This window comes from Geotrypetes seraphini, chromosome 9, assembly GCF_902459505.1.
Source record: "Geotrypetes seraphini chromosome 9, aGeoSer1.1, whole genome shotgun sequence".
Classification (NCBI taxonomy): Eukaryota; Metazoa; Chordata; class Amphibia; order Gymnophiona; family Dermophiidae; genus Geotrypetes; species Geotrypetes seraphini.
In genome coordinates, this window is record NC_047092.1 from 78,065,622 (window position 1) to 78,079,298 (window position 13,677).

Consider the following 13,677-nt stretch of genomic DNA (forward strand, 5'->3'; position numbering starts at 1 on the left):
CGGACATCGGGGGGGGGGCATCAGGCTTTCAGGGTAGGGACAGGACTTCAAGGAGGAAAGGAGAGTCGGGGCGGGTGAAAACAGAGTCGGGGGTCTCCAGAGGAGAGTCGGGGCGGGCGAAAGGAGAGTCGGGCAGCATGCGCGGTATACAGGTGTGCGCGGTATATAAAAATTTATGTACATAAATATGTGTTTTTTGCGCACTATACCCGTGTGCGCGTTTTACACGGGTGCGCGTTATCTATGTGAAAATACTTGTTCTGTAGAATGATTTTTCCGGAAGCCAGTTTGATTGGAATGAAGAGCTTGAGTTTTGTCAAAATAATCTGAAATTTGGTTAAATATGATTTTTTTCCATTACCTTTTCAAGATATGGAAGGGATGAGATTGGTCTGTAATTGGAACAGTCTTGACAGCTTTCTTTGTTATTTTTTATTATGGGGTAAATTATAGAGTGTTTCCAGGCTGTGGGCATGGTAGCTGTAGTCAGACTTTTGTATATTAGTTTAAGAATAGGAGGGCCAAAGATCAAAAAGTATTGTTTCAATATGAAAGGGAGAATTGTATCACTACTTGATCCTTTAGGGTTTAATGATTGCATGATATGCAGAATGTCATTTAATGAAGGAAGGGAAAAATGAGAACATGTTGATCAGTTAGGAGAACTGTCCTCCAAACAATAAGAATTTAGGGATTTGTTTCGAATATTCTTCCCAATTGTAAGAATTTTTTCCTGAAAAAAATTTGCTAAATTTTGGGCCAAGGGAGTCGAAGCGTTAAAGGGAGTTTGTTTCTGCTTAAATTGTATTAGCTTTTTAAGAATGGAAAATAAGGCCGCATAATTTTTTGCTTTAAAAATGCAACGCTTATAATATTTTCTTTTTTCCGTATTAATAGACTGTTTATAATATTGTGAGTGTTCCCTGTATTTGTTTAGGTTAGATAATGTAGGATTGATATGCCATTTTCTTTCAAGACAGCGTAACTGGCATTTTAGGAGAAGTAACAAAGAATTAAACCAGGAATTTTTTTGTTTTTTTGGAGAGATAGTACGAGTAGTAGTAGGGGCTAGTGTGTCGAGTAAGGAGCAACAATCATTGTCCCAAATCTGTAATAAATTATCAGGATCTTCAGAGTCAAAGGCATCTCTATCAAGTGGAAAGGAGAAAAGAGTTAACTTATCTTTTATGTTATCATAGTCTCTATAAGAGACGATTAACGGAGAGATAGAATTAGAAGAACTTGAAAGGAGACATGAGGTAGAGATAAAATAATGGTCAGACAAAGGTACTTGAAGTAGATGAGGGTTAGATAGGTAGAATATATTGGAATAAAGATCATATCAAGTGTATGACCCTTCTAGCATTTATATACAGACTCTTCAAATTGTGCATTTTCCTTGCATTTATAGGTTGCTTAGACATTGGCAGGGATAATTTACATCCTTTACTCTGCCTTCCGCTTAAACACTCCTCGTTTTTTTAACTATTATTAAAACCTCTCTATTGGGATTCCCTATAAATGTCTCATTTCAATAGTATCCCTTCAAGGATACTCCACACCAAACCATTAACTCCTGGGTGACTGTCGGCTGTCCCCCACCATCTTAGTTTAAAAGCTGCTCTGTATTAGAGAATGACACGGTGGCTGTTACCCACAGTCAGGATCAGGAGGAAGGTTGGATGCAACAGCACTTGAGTGCAGGCCTGAATTTAAGAGCCTTATATGCCAGCGCTAAGTCTGTTTTCAACTTCTACCTGGTCCCAGAAGAGGTAGGGTGTGAGGAAGAGAAGTTGATGAACAAAGGATATGGATGTGGAGAAGAAGTTGTTCTACTGCCATCCCCCAAACGCTGCCACCCTAGGTGGATCCCTAGTCTGCCTAGTAGCAGGGCCAGTCTTGACTATAACATTTTCATAATGTTGCTGTACATATGAAAACAGACTGCGCTTTTCTGTAATGTTTTTCCCTTCAACAATTTCCTCAGTGGATCTAAAAAAATCAAAGGAGGGTATATTCAAAATCAATCTTATCTCCCAGAATTACATAAATGGGTCTTGCTGCTTTCTGTTTTACACTCTATTCCTTTCTTCCCTGTTCTTTGCATTTGTATCCAGACTCCTTGTCCTTCTCAAAGCTACCGTATTTTCACGCATATAACGCGCGCGTTATACGCGTTTTTACCTACCGCGCATACCCCTCACGCGTTATATGCGTGAGCGCGGTATACAAAAGTTTTTAAACATAGTTCCCACCCCGCCCGACGCCCGATTCACCCCCCCAGCAGGACCGCTCGCACCCCCACCCCGAACGACCGCTCGCACGCGCTCCCACCCGCACCCGCATCCACGATCGGAGCAAGAGGGAGCCCAAGCCCTCTTGCCCGGCCGACTCCCCGACGTCCGATACATCCCCCCCCGGCAGGACCACTCGCACCCCCACCCCGAACGACCGCTCGCACGCGCTCCCACCCGCACCCGCATCCACGATCGGAGCAAGAGGGAGCCCAAGCCCTCTTGCCCGGCCGACTCCCCGACGTCCGATACATCCCCCCCCCCCCGGCAGGACCACTCGCACCCCCACCCCGAAGGACCGCCGACTTCCCGACAATATCGGGCCAGAAGGGAGCCCAAACCCTCCTGGCCACGGCGACCTCCTAACCCCACCCCGCACTACATTACGGGCAGGAGAGATCCCAGGCCCTCCTGCCCTCGACGCAAACACCCCTCCCCCCAACGACCGCCCCCCCCAAGAACCTCCGACCGCCCCCCCAGCCGACCCGCGACCCCCCTGGCGACCCCCACGACCCCCCACCCCCCTGCCCCGTACCTTTGGTAGTTGGCCGGACAGACGGGAGCCAAACCCGCCTGTCCGGCAGGCAGCCAACGAAAGAATGAGGCCGGATTGGCCCATCCGTCCTAAAGCTCCGCCTACTGGTGGGGCCTAAGGCGCGTGGGCCAATCAGAATAGGCCCTGGAGCCTTAGGTCCCACCTGGGGGCGCGGCCTGAGGCACATGGGCCCAACCCGACCATGTGCCTCAGGCCACGCCCCCAGGTGGGACCTAAGGCTCCAGGGCCTATTCTGATTGGCCCACGCGCCTTAGGCCCCACCAGTAGGCGGAGCTTTAGGACGGATGGGCCAATCCTGCCTCATTCCTTCGTTGGCTGCCTGCCGGACAGGCGGGTTTGGCTCCCGTCTGTCCGGCCAACTACCAAAGGTACGGGGAAGGGGGGTGGGGGGGTCGTGGGGGTCGGCCAGGGGGGTCGCGGGTCGGCTGGGGGGGCGGTCGGAGGTTCTTGGGGGGGGCGGTCGTTGGGGGGGGAGGGGGGTTTGCATCGAGGGCAGGAGGGCCTGGGATCCCTCCTGCCCGTAATGTAGTGCGGGGTGGGGTTAGGGGGTCGCCGTGGCCAGGAGGGTTTGGGCTCCCTCCTGGCCCGATATTGTTGGGGAGTCGGCGGTCCTTCGGGGTGGGGGTGCGAGTGGTCCTGCCGGGGGGGGATGTATCGGACGTCGGGGGGGACGTCAGGCTTTCAGGGTGGGGACAGACCTTCAAGGGGGGACAGGACTTCAAGGGGGGACAGTGCACGGAAAGTCAGGGGGGGTGAACGGAGAGTCGGGACAGCGCACGGAAAGTCAGGGCGGGCGAAAGGAGCGTCGGGCATCATGCGTGGTATACCCGTGAGCGCAGTATACAAAAGTTTTTGTACATATCATCGTGATTTCTGCGCGCTATACCCGTGTGCGCGTTTTACACGGGTGCGCGTTATTTGCGTGAAAATACGGTACTCCATCCTCCTAAATCCTCTACTCATTCTCCTTCTTTTACCTCTTTCTAAAACTAAAGAGATAAAGCTTGACTATGCTCAGCCCTTGCAGGTGGTGTACTTGTAATCAGGTTTATTCTTTTTTTTTTTTTTGGTACTGTTAATAAGCATGTTCATAGAATATAATTTTGATGTTATAATAACTATTCATCATCTCTAAGCTATGTTTTTTTAATGTCCAGACATTTGTTTTATAAACCTATTCAAATATTTATAATATATTGAATTTTTTCCCCACATTGAGAACCGTAAAGGTACTATCTTTTTCTTTGTACGAGCCAGGCAGTGTCTTTGAACATGGGTATTTATACAGCTAATGAGTGGTTTCCTTGTTTTACTGGTTAGTTCTTCTGGAGTGATGATATACCTGCTATTATTTGTGTCTCTACATTCTTATATTGTTACTGTAATTTTATAGTGCTGCGCTTACACAGGTTATCTCCACGCTCATTTTTGATTTTGGTTTTTTCATCCAATCTGGTTTTCTGATATTCAATATTATCAACAATTCGGACCCCTGAGGAAGTTTTTTGATGTATTTTATGTGGCTTATGCACTTGTCCTCTTTTTAATTTTTTGTTATTTTATTTTATTTTTTTATATTTTCAAATAATTACATACAAATTGTACAAGAAATATTGAATACATCTTTTCAATTCATTGTTAAACAAATGAATATAACACAAAAAGAAAAAGAGGAAAATCTCTTAAATATAATCCACCTGTGAAGGAGAGAAAAACTTAAGAAACCTCCTTGTGGGAGTCAAGGATCAAAAACTAATATATAATAAAAGGAAATTAAGCTCGAACATACATCATTCTTACCATTTTATGACAATTTTTTGTTATTTTAATAAAATTCCTGACCCTGTACATTTTCCTGCAGTTTTGTTTTGTTTTCTTGTTGTGCACTTTTCCTGCAGGTTTTTGTTGGTTCTCTTTTGTTTTAATATACAGTGCTGTACATTGTTAATCACTATTCTATTCTCCAGAAGCAAATGTAATAAAGTGAAATGAAGGTCTAGTACAGTGGTTCCCAACCCTGTCCTGGAGGACCACCAGGCCAATCGGGTTTTCAGGCTAGCCCTAATGAATATGCATGAGAGAGATTTGCATATAATATATGCATACAAATCTGCTTCATGCATATTCATTAGGGCTATTCTGAAAACCCGATTGGCCTGGTGGTCCTCCAGGACAGGGTTGGGACCCACTGGTCTAGTAAACACAGTAGAGGAGCAGCAATAGTAGTATCATGGTTATGTGATAGGGGTAGTAAAAAGTAGGTGGTGAACTATGGAGGCAAGATATTCAAGAATCACATAGCAAGAGGGTTATTTGTATAGAGAAGCAGTCAGCAGCAGCAGTAGTAGTAGTAATCAGGATGTGTGTGGAATTTGGATATTTTTTAAAGGGTTGTATAGTTCTAACACTGCAGCAATGCCACACAGTGAACATATGATAACGTACTTAGAATATTTAAACAGGCAAATTAAACTCTGTATTAAAGATTATGCTAACAGGCACAGAAACAGATAGGTCCTTTTTTAATAAGACACTAACCCCCTCTTCTACGAAACTGCGCTAGCCGCGCTGAATGACCTGCGCTGCTCCCGACGCACATAGGAATTCTATGAGCGTCGGGAGCAGCGCAGCTCCCCATGCTAGAAACTGCTAGCACAGTTTCGTAGAAGAGGGGGGGTAAATTCATTTCAAAAGGGCTTTACGTTCAAAATTAAATACACCACTGATAGCCCATTTCCAATGAAAAGATGGAAAAAAAGAACTCAAATAGCTTTAAAACAAACAAAAAAATGAAATGTTACCTGCTGAAATCCATTTTGACCCAAGGATGGTTCAAGTGTAAATTTCAATTTCATATCAACCCCTGAAAGCGAGAAGTTATAAAATCAAAACCACCTTTTAGCAAATAACTATTCCACCATTAACTGACCCATGCATTTTCACCCTGCAACCCCCCCCCCACCAAAATAAAACCTAAACAGATAAAATAAACAAAATAAAACCACACACACACACACACACACATGTAAAAAGGACATTAAACATCAGGAAAATGCCTTTATTTAATAACACTTAACAGAACGGAGTCCTACATCAAACATATGTTCAGTAGAGGTACCGTTCCCCTTAACTGTATCCATGACATCCTGTTTGTCTGTCTTGCCTGTTTAGATTGTAAGCTCTTTTGAGAAGGGACTGTTTTCTTACTCTTTGTGACTCTGTGCAGTGCTACATGCGTCTTGCAGCGCTACAGAAATAATAGTAGTAGTAGTAGATACTTATCTAAAGCCCTAATGAGAGTCTGAGGGGGGGAACCTACTTTATTTGGATTTGTCTCATGCCTTTGCCATAAACTCCACAATTTAACAAAAAAAAAAAATGGGCAATACAGTTTCCTTATATCAAAATCGATAACCTTGTAATTAAAAAAAATATTCATCTCACCTCCAATAAAATCACCTGATTGGAAACGCTATCAGCACAGCTTGAACCCTCAACTTCAATCTATCCTCAAACTTGCTCATGTGCTATATATATGAAAACCCATCTGTTTGACTCTTAGGGCTCCTTTTATGAAGCCGCATTAGCGGCTTTATCGCACACACCTTTTTAGCGTGCGCTAAGCCCCGCACTAGCCAAAAAACTACCGCCTGCTCAAGAGGAGGCGGTAGCGGCTAGCGCGGCCGGCAAATTAGTGTGCGCTATTACGCGCGTTAAACCGCTAAACGCAGTTTCGTAAAAGGAGCCCTTAATCTCCTGCATAGATTACAGATAAGAGGCCATCCGTTCACCATGGTCCTTAATCTAAGAGATCCAAAACAAATAAGGTATTTCAAGAAATATATTTATTACAGTAAACTTGTTTGAAATCAATATTGTCCTGATCATGGACGTCACATTTATTATACATTTCCCTTCTTTTATTTTAGCCACTTTATGTGTCATTTTGGCAACATATAGAACTGTCTTACAAATAAACTTCCTTAACCCTTTCAGGACCATAAGGATCGTAGGCCAATTTTTGTGGTTTTGACGACATTTTTATGGTAAAAAGGGCTTGCAGATGCCAAAAAATTGATTTTTTTTGTGAAATATCATTATTTTTTTTAAGAAAAATCACACTTCTGGCTTATGGACAGTGTGGCAAGTGAATCTTCTCGTCAATCTGGCAACGACGCTAATGAATGAATGTCTGAACCAGTTTGTTTACATAAAGGCAGTATCATATGGAATCCATACATATCAAATTTAGAACTGTAGACTATCCCAATCAAAATTTATAGGATTTTAAAGTTATGGGACAAATATGTCCCTTGGTCCTGAAAGGGTTAATGAGAATTAAAATCTAAAGACCTGGTACTGCTAGCAGGAGGCTGCATAGACTCACATCCTAGAATGTGTATCTAATTAAGCACCTTTCCCAACCCCAGGCTCCATGAGAGTTACAATCCAGGTACAAGTATTTCTGTATCAGGCAGTTTATAATCTAGAGGCTTTTCTCTCATAATGTGTCTTATAGGAAATGCTTAGTAAACAGGGCACTAAGGCAGTACCTGAGGCAATGGAAAGTGAGATGAGTTTCCCATGATGCAAGCAGCAGCATCTGACTCTATAGCCTAGTGCTTAGAGAAGCATCAGACTAAGAACCAGAAAAGCTAAACGAATATTCTTCTGTCTTTATAAACAGGGATCTTCTAGAATTTCTGTAAGATTCTAAGCTTTAAATATTCCGAGTCTACAACACACCACAGAAGGGTAAAGATGCAGACTATATCTTCCTCCCTGGAATGATTTACAATAAATCCACACCCTAATGGCAGAGCCCACAGCCGCCATTTCTATGCTGGGTCAAGACAGTGCAAAACCAGCCACAGCAATACCTACAACCAGCTGAGCATGCGACATGCACACACACACACATTACTCAAGCTACTCATCTCGGTCCTGCTGTTTTTTCACAATCTCCTCTGCGCTGGCAGCTGCGGCCAACCTTCAGTTCCCCACTATCCAGGTGGCACACGATCAAAGCTGGATTATAAGATCAACAGCTCAAGAACGCCTGCCTGGCCTCTCTTCACCCCGAGAAAGGCAAATCAGAAATTCAAGAAGCACCAAAACCATCTTAGATTTTATGGGATCTAGAGGAGATGAAAACAGAAAAATGCCTCTTCCTTCTCCTGTCTGCCCGTCACCCTCCCCCACACCAATGTCACCTGGCTCCAAAGTGCAGAGCAAACGAGGGGCCGTCCTGGAGATGCAGTTCCTCTTCTTCAGCACGTTGCTAAGAATGTTGCCCACGCCACCTGCACTCTGCCTTTTCAAACATCTTCCCCCTCGTCTGAGGGAAGCTGTCAGTTTGTCTTGCCTCATTTGAGATGGAGAATGTAAGTCAGCAAAGCTGCAGCCGGTCCTCTCCCTCACCCTAGCAGCTGTTATCACAGCTTTAGACTCTCTCTCAGCAGTGATGCAAATTCATTTGTCCTCTGCTACCTCAGATCCGTTTTCGCTTTATGGCTGCAGTAATGAATTTGCACAAGGATGTTATCTAGAAGCTATTTTTGCAGACTGGGAAAGGGGAAACTAATTCTTAAAGAATTAAGGGGAAAATTGGATCACAAAAGCTCTCGCCAAGCATATCTGCAGTGCAGAGACAGTGAAAGAAAGAAAGAGAAAAAAAAAAAAGTTCCTTGCACACGCCCACAATTAAGCCGCCTCTATAAAATTCACATCCTTCTACTTGCTACAACCTCAAGTTACATAATCATGGTTCCTCCCTCCGTCACTCCTCCTGCACCTTATATAGCACATTGTGAACAAAACCAAATTTATAGGTTAAGAAACAGCTCAAACTGTTATCTGGGATTTAAAAACTTCAGATATCAGGTTTTACCTCCCCCACTAAAAATATCTATCTGGAACAAAAGTCCAAAAATAAGTATGTATTTATCAGCTAACATAGGTCACTGATATTACCTACACTGCATCTGGCTGGCAGTCATGCAATAGATAAGATACCACAAACAACAATCACATATCCAGAGATAAGCCATTAAGGGGATAGTTGTCATTGAGAACTATTGTTAAGATAAATTGTTTAACACAGATCTCATATTATGCAATGAAACCTAGTTACTATTGTAATAACTGGAGTTAACAGTAAAAGTAATATGTTTTCACCCTGACAGCTCCCCCCTCCCCCTCTACACACATGCACTTATTCCCTTTACAAAAAAATCCAGTCATACTACTAAAAGTATTCATCTATACCCTCAACATCCTTGTGATTTATTCCCTTAAGTGACTGACAGGTGAAAACAATTACTTTGAATCATGGAGAAGGAAGGTCAGGGATGGGATTTTGGATGTAGCTCAAGGTGAGTTACATTAAGCATTTTCCTGTCCCTGGAGGGCTTACAGTCTAAGTTTGTACCCAAGGCAATCAAAGATTAAAGGACTTATCCAAGATCACAAGCAGATGAGAAAGGTTTTGAAATGGGTTTCCTTAGCTCTCAGCTCATTGCTCTAACCATTAGGCTGCCCCATCTACTTTGCCAGGTTTTGTCATCAAAGAGAAACCCTTACTAAAGTGACTGCAATAACTGAACAGCAGTGATCGAATCTTATACCATCCGATCAGATATCACAGACACCTTTTCGAGTCCATAGTTATTTCATTCTCCTTTGCATCACAGAACTTTACATTTCTTTGGTGCCAATTTCAAACCAGCTCAAATCTTTGAACTGCAATATCTTCATCAGGAGCAAATGCAAGCAAGTCATCCGGGCAGCACAAACAAATACAAATGGCCACAAAATACTGGGCATCACTTGTATGAATGACCCTGATTTAATACTACTAATTTTTATAGCTTAATAGTAAAATTTAAGATGCTGATTGTCCTTTAAAGCACTGAGCAGGATTGGACCATTTTACCTGAAAAATTGTTTAAGCTGGTATAAACCAAAACTGGACTGAGAAGATACAGAGTAAAATTAGAGTTTATTTTAGGGCTGCACATCACAGTTAATGCGGCAATTAACACTTTATTAGTCATGATTTTAAAAAGTAACCACAGCTAATAAAATTAATCATAATGTTGCAGAATCTTCTGTCTCCTCACAACATCTTTCCTCTTGTCTTCCACTCCAAACCCGTCCTCAGTGCAATCCAGCAATCCACCTGTGACTCAGCATGACCTCCTCCATCCCATCCCCTCCCCTCCCCTGGACTACCTTAAAGATAGTCTTCTATTGGTCCTTGGCAACGATGCACAGACTCTGTGTATCAACAAAGCTGCCACCGATGGGGCTGAGAGAACTACCATTAAGGTAGACTAGCAGTGGGATGGGGGAGGACTGAGGGGCTACCAGTGAAACCTGTGGCAGATTAGTGCTGCCTAATTCAGGGAAAAAAATTTCAATTTGATTTGGCCAATTGAATCAATTTGATTCAATTCGCTTTTCCTGCCCAATCAGTTGGGTTTTTTTTCCCAGACGTCCTGATGGGTTTATATTTTGTAGCCTTGCCCTCTCCAACCCCATACCAGCACTGTGGTATAAATAAATAAAAATATAAAAAACTTTTTCTCTCTCTGTTAGGTCCTAGCTTATGCTCACTGCCTAACACCAGCTCTGGCAGGACACACATTTCAAATCTGACATAATGTAATCACAAAATAGAAAATAAAATTATTTTTTCTACCTTCCATTGTCATATTCAACATTTGTTTCTTTCTCACTGTCTATCATCTCTCTCTCTCCCTGCCTTGTGCCCTGATTCAATCCTCTCTAGTCCCCTCCATGTAGCATCTTTTCCTTCCTTCCCTACATTATCATTTGTGCAACATTTCTTTCTCTTTCCCCATGCATCTTTCCCTGTCCTCCACCCTATGTCCAACATTTCTCCCTCTCTCTTCTCCATGCATGTATTCCTCCCTTCTCCATGCATGTATTCCTCCCTTCTACCATATGTAGGATTTGTTCCTCTCACCCCTACCGCTTTGTTTCATCTCTCCTTTTCTCCTCCACCCCAACAACTTCCGTCTCTCCCCCCATATGCAACATCTTTCCTTCCCTCTCACCCCCCTGAGTAGTAGCTTTCCAACCATCCCACTATGCAGCAGCTTTCCATCCCTCCCACCCATCCCCCTATGCAGCAGCTTTCCATCCCTCCCTCCCTCCCATTCCCCTGTGTAGCAGCACCCCACCAACCCTCCCACTGTGAGACTTGACATACCTCCAGGCCTCCCAAAGCAGCAGCAGTGTGGTGGTGGCTGGCATTGAAGAGGCAGCGCTATGAATAGGCTGATTGCAGTCTGCCCTGCCAGGGCTTCCCCTCTGCCACATCATCAGTGCTGCAGAAGATGAAAGGCCCCAGCAGGGAAGCCTGCGAGCAGCCTGTTCAGAGCACTGCTGCTTTAGGAGGCCTAGAGGTATATCAGGTCTCACCGGGAGGGGGGGGTGGAGGGAGAAGTGTTGGTCACTGAATTGGTGAGTCTGATTTTTTTGGACCACAAATCGATTTATCAATTTGAATCAGCAAATTGGTCAGCACTATGGCATCTAGCATATGTCCTTGATCCAGTTCTCTGGTCACCCAATCAAAAAATTCAATCATGTTTGTTTGGCACGAAATTCGCGGGGGTTAGGTTGTCAGATTGACCGCGAAAAGTGAAAAACTGCAAAAAATGGATGTGGTACAAAAATGCCCTCCATGCTCTGTTTTTGGCTGCTGTCATTGGTCGCCATCAGCTGGAAGGCTCCATCATGCGTGCGCGCTCTACTGCTGCAACTTCCAGCGATCTCCTCTCTTTTTCCCGCCTCCCCAATCTCCCTCACAGTGGCCGTGCTGGAAGTAGTAGGTGCCGCTGCAGCAGCAGACGGGCCAGATTCCACGGCGCGAGGGGTGATGGGGAGGGGGGGCAGATGAGCACACAAGTACCAGGTGCTGGGAACCGTGTCCTCCAAGTCACCTCCCACACGGATGCAAGCTGCTGCTTCTCCTCACGGGTCCTTCAACTGAGCCGGCCCTTCTTGAAAGCAGCAGGAGGAAGAAAAAACCTGCAAATGACTGAGGCCACAAACGCTTAACCTCGAATTTACGGGGGAATACTGTACATCTAGCATATGTCCTTGATCCAGCTCTCTGGTCACCCAATCAAAAAATTCAATCAGGTTCATTTGACAAGATTTACCTTTAGTAAAGCCATGTTGCCTCAGATCCTGTAACCCATTAGATTCTAGGAAGTTTACTATCCTTTCTTTCAGCAACACGTCCATTATTTTTCCAACAATTGAAGTGAGGCTTACCGGCCTATAGTTTCCATTTCATCCCTGTGACCACTTTTGTGAATACGGACCACATCCGCTCTTCTCCAATCCCCAGGTACCACTCCCATCTCCACAGATTTGTTACACAAGTCTTTAATAGGACTTGTCAACCTCTCTGAGCTCCCTCAGTATCCTAGGATGGATCCCATCCAGTCCCATCGCTTTGTCCACCTTCAGTTTTCAAGTTGTTCATAAAAACTTTCCTCCGTGAACGGCGCAGAATCTACTCCATTTTCCCATGTAACTCTGCAAGACAATCTCAGTCCTTTCTCCAAGATTTTCTTCTATGAACACAGAGCAGAAGTAATTGTTTAGCATGTTTGCTTTTTCCTCATCACTTTCTACATATCGGTTCCTAGCATCTTTTAGTTTAGCAATTCCATTTTTCATCTTCCTCCTTTCACCGATATATATGAAAAAATGTTTGTCTCCCTTTTTTACATTTTTAGCCATTTGCTCTTCTGCCTGCACTTTTGCCAGACGTATCTCCCTCTTGGCTTCTATCAGTTTCACCCAGTAGTCCTTTCTGTACTCATAAGAACATAAGAATAGCATTACTGGGTCAGACCAATGGTCCATCAAGCCCAGTAGCCCATTCTCACGGTGGCCAATCCAGGTCCCTAGGACCTGGCCAAAGTTGTAGCAATATTCCATGCTACCAATACAGGGCAAGCAGTGGCTTCCCCCAAGTCTTTCTCAATAACAGACCATGGACTTTTCCTCCAGGAACTTGTCCAAACCTTTCTTAAAACCAGTTACACTATTCACTCTTACCACAACCTGTGGCAATGCGTTCTAGAGTTTAACTATTCTGTGAGTGAAAAAAATTTTCTCTTATTGGTTTTAAAAGTATTTCCTTGTAACTTCATCAAATGTCCCCAAGTCTTTGTAATTTTTGATAGAGTGAAAAATCGATCCACTTGTACCCATTCTACTCCACTCAGGATTTTGTAGACTTCAATCATATCTTCCCTCAGCCATCTCTTTTCCAAGCTGAAGAGCCCTAACCATTTTAGTCATTCCTCATACGAGTGGAGTTCCATCCCCTTTACCATCTTGGTCGTTCATATTTGAACCTTTTCTAGCACCAGTATATCTTTCTTGGGGGAACTACCACCAAACGGCTCATGCTGCGCCAACAAAATGCTCCGGTTGGTAGTTCCCCAATATATAGAAGCTGAAATGAGTTTCCCCTCCTGAGAAAGCAGTAATCAGCGAAACTCAAGTGGTGGGAACCTCGATGAGTTCAGCTACAGGAGTTTTGTTTTATTTACTTGAGGCATTTTTAGTATCTGCCTTTGTTTGTGACCTGAATCTAGTTCGCTGAGGTGTGTCCATGTACCATGTGCCACAATGCTTGCAAGGGATTGACAAGAGCCTTGGGCTTAGCTTCCTCTGAGTCCTCTAGGTCTAGAGAACTGCAGGGGGGCTGAGGTGGTAGGGAAAAAATCCCTCCCGGAGCTCTCAAATAATGAAGGTGCAAAACACAAGTCAATG

At 43.9% G+C, this 13,677-nt stretch overlaps 1 protein-coding gene across 7 annotated transcripts in view; it reads right to left on the reverse strand.

Annotated features, from left to right (window-relative positions):
* The window catches only part of TBC1D30 (TBC1 domain family member 30), a 185,369-nt gene that overhangs the window by 98,347 nt on the left and 73,345 nt on the right, over positions 1 to 13,677 (reverse strand). For 4 of the 7 annotated variants that reach the window (XM_033959126.1, XM_033959125.1, XM_033959127.1 and 1 more), the window contains one exon: positions 5,652 to 5,713. In XM_033959126.1, coding sequence (XP_033815017.1) covers positions 5,652 to 5,713 — 62 coding nt within the window. Of the gene's footprint in view, positions 1 to 5,651; positions 5,714 to 8,063; positions 8,357 to 9,784; positions 9,804 to 13,677 lie in introns of those variants that run through there. The other 3 variants (XM_033959129.1, XM_033959130.1, XM_033959128.1) reach the window with 3 other exon arrangements.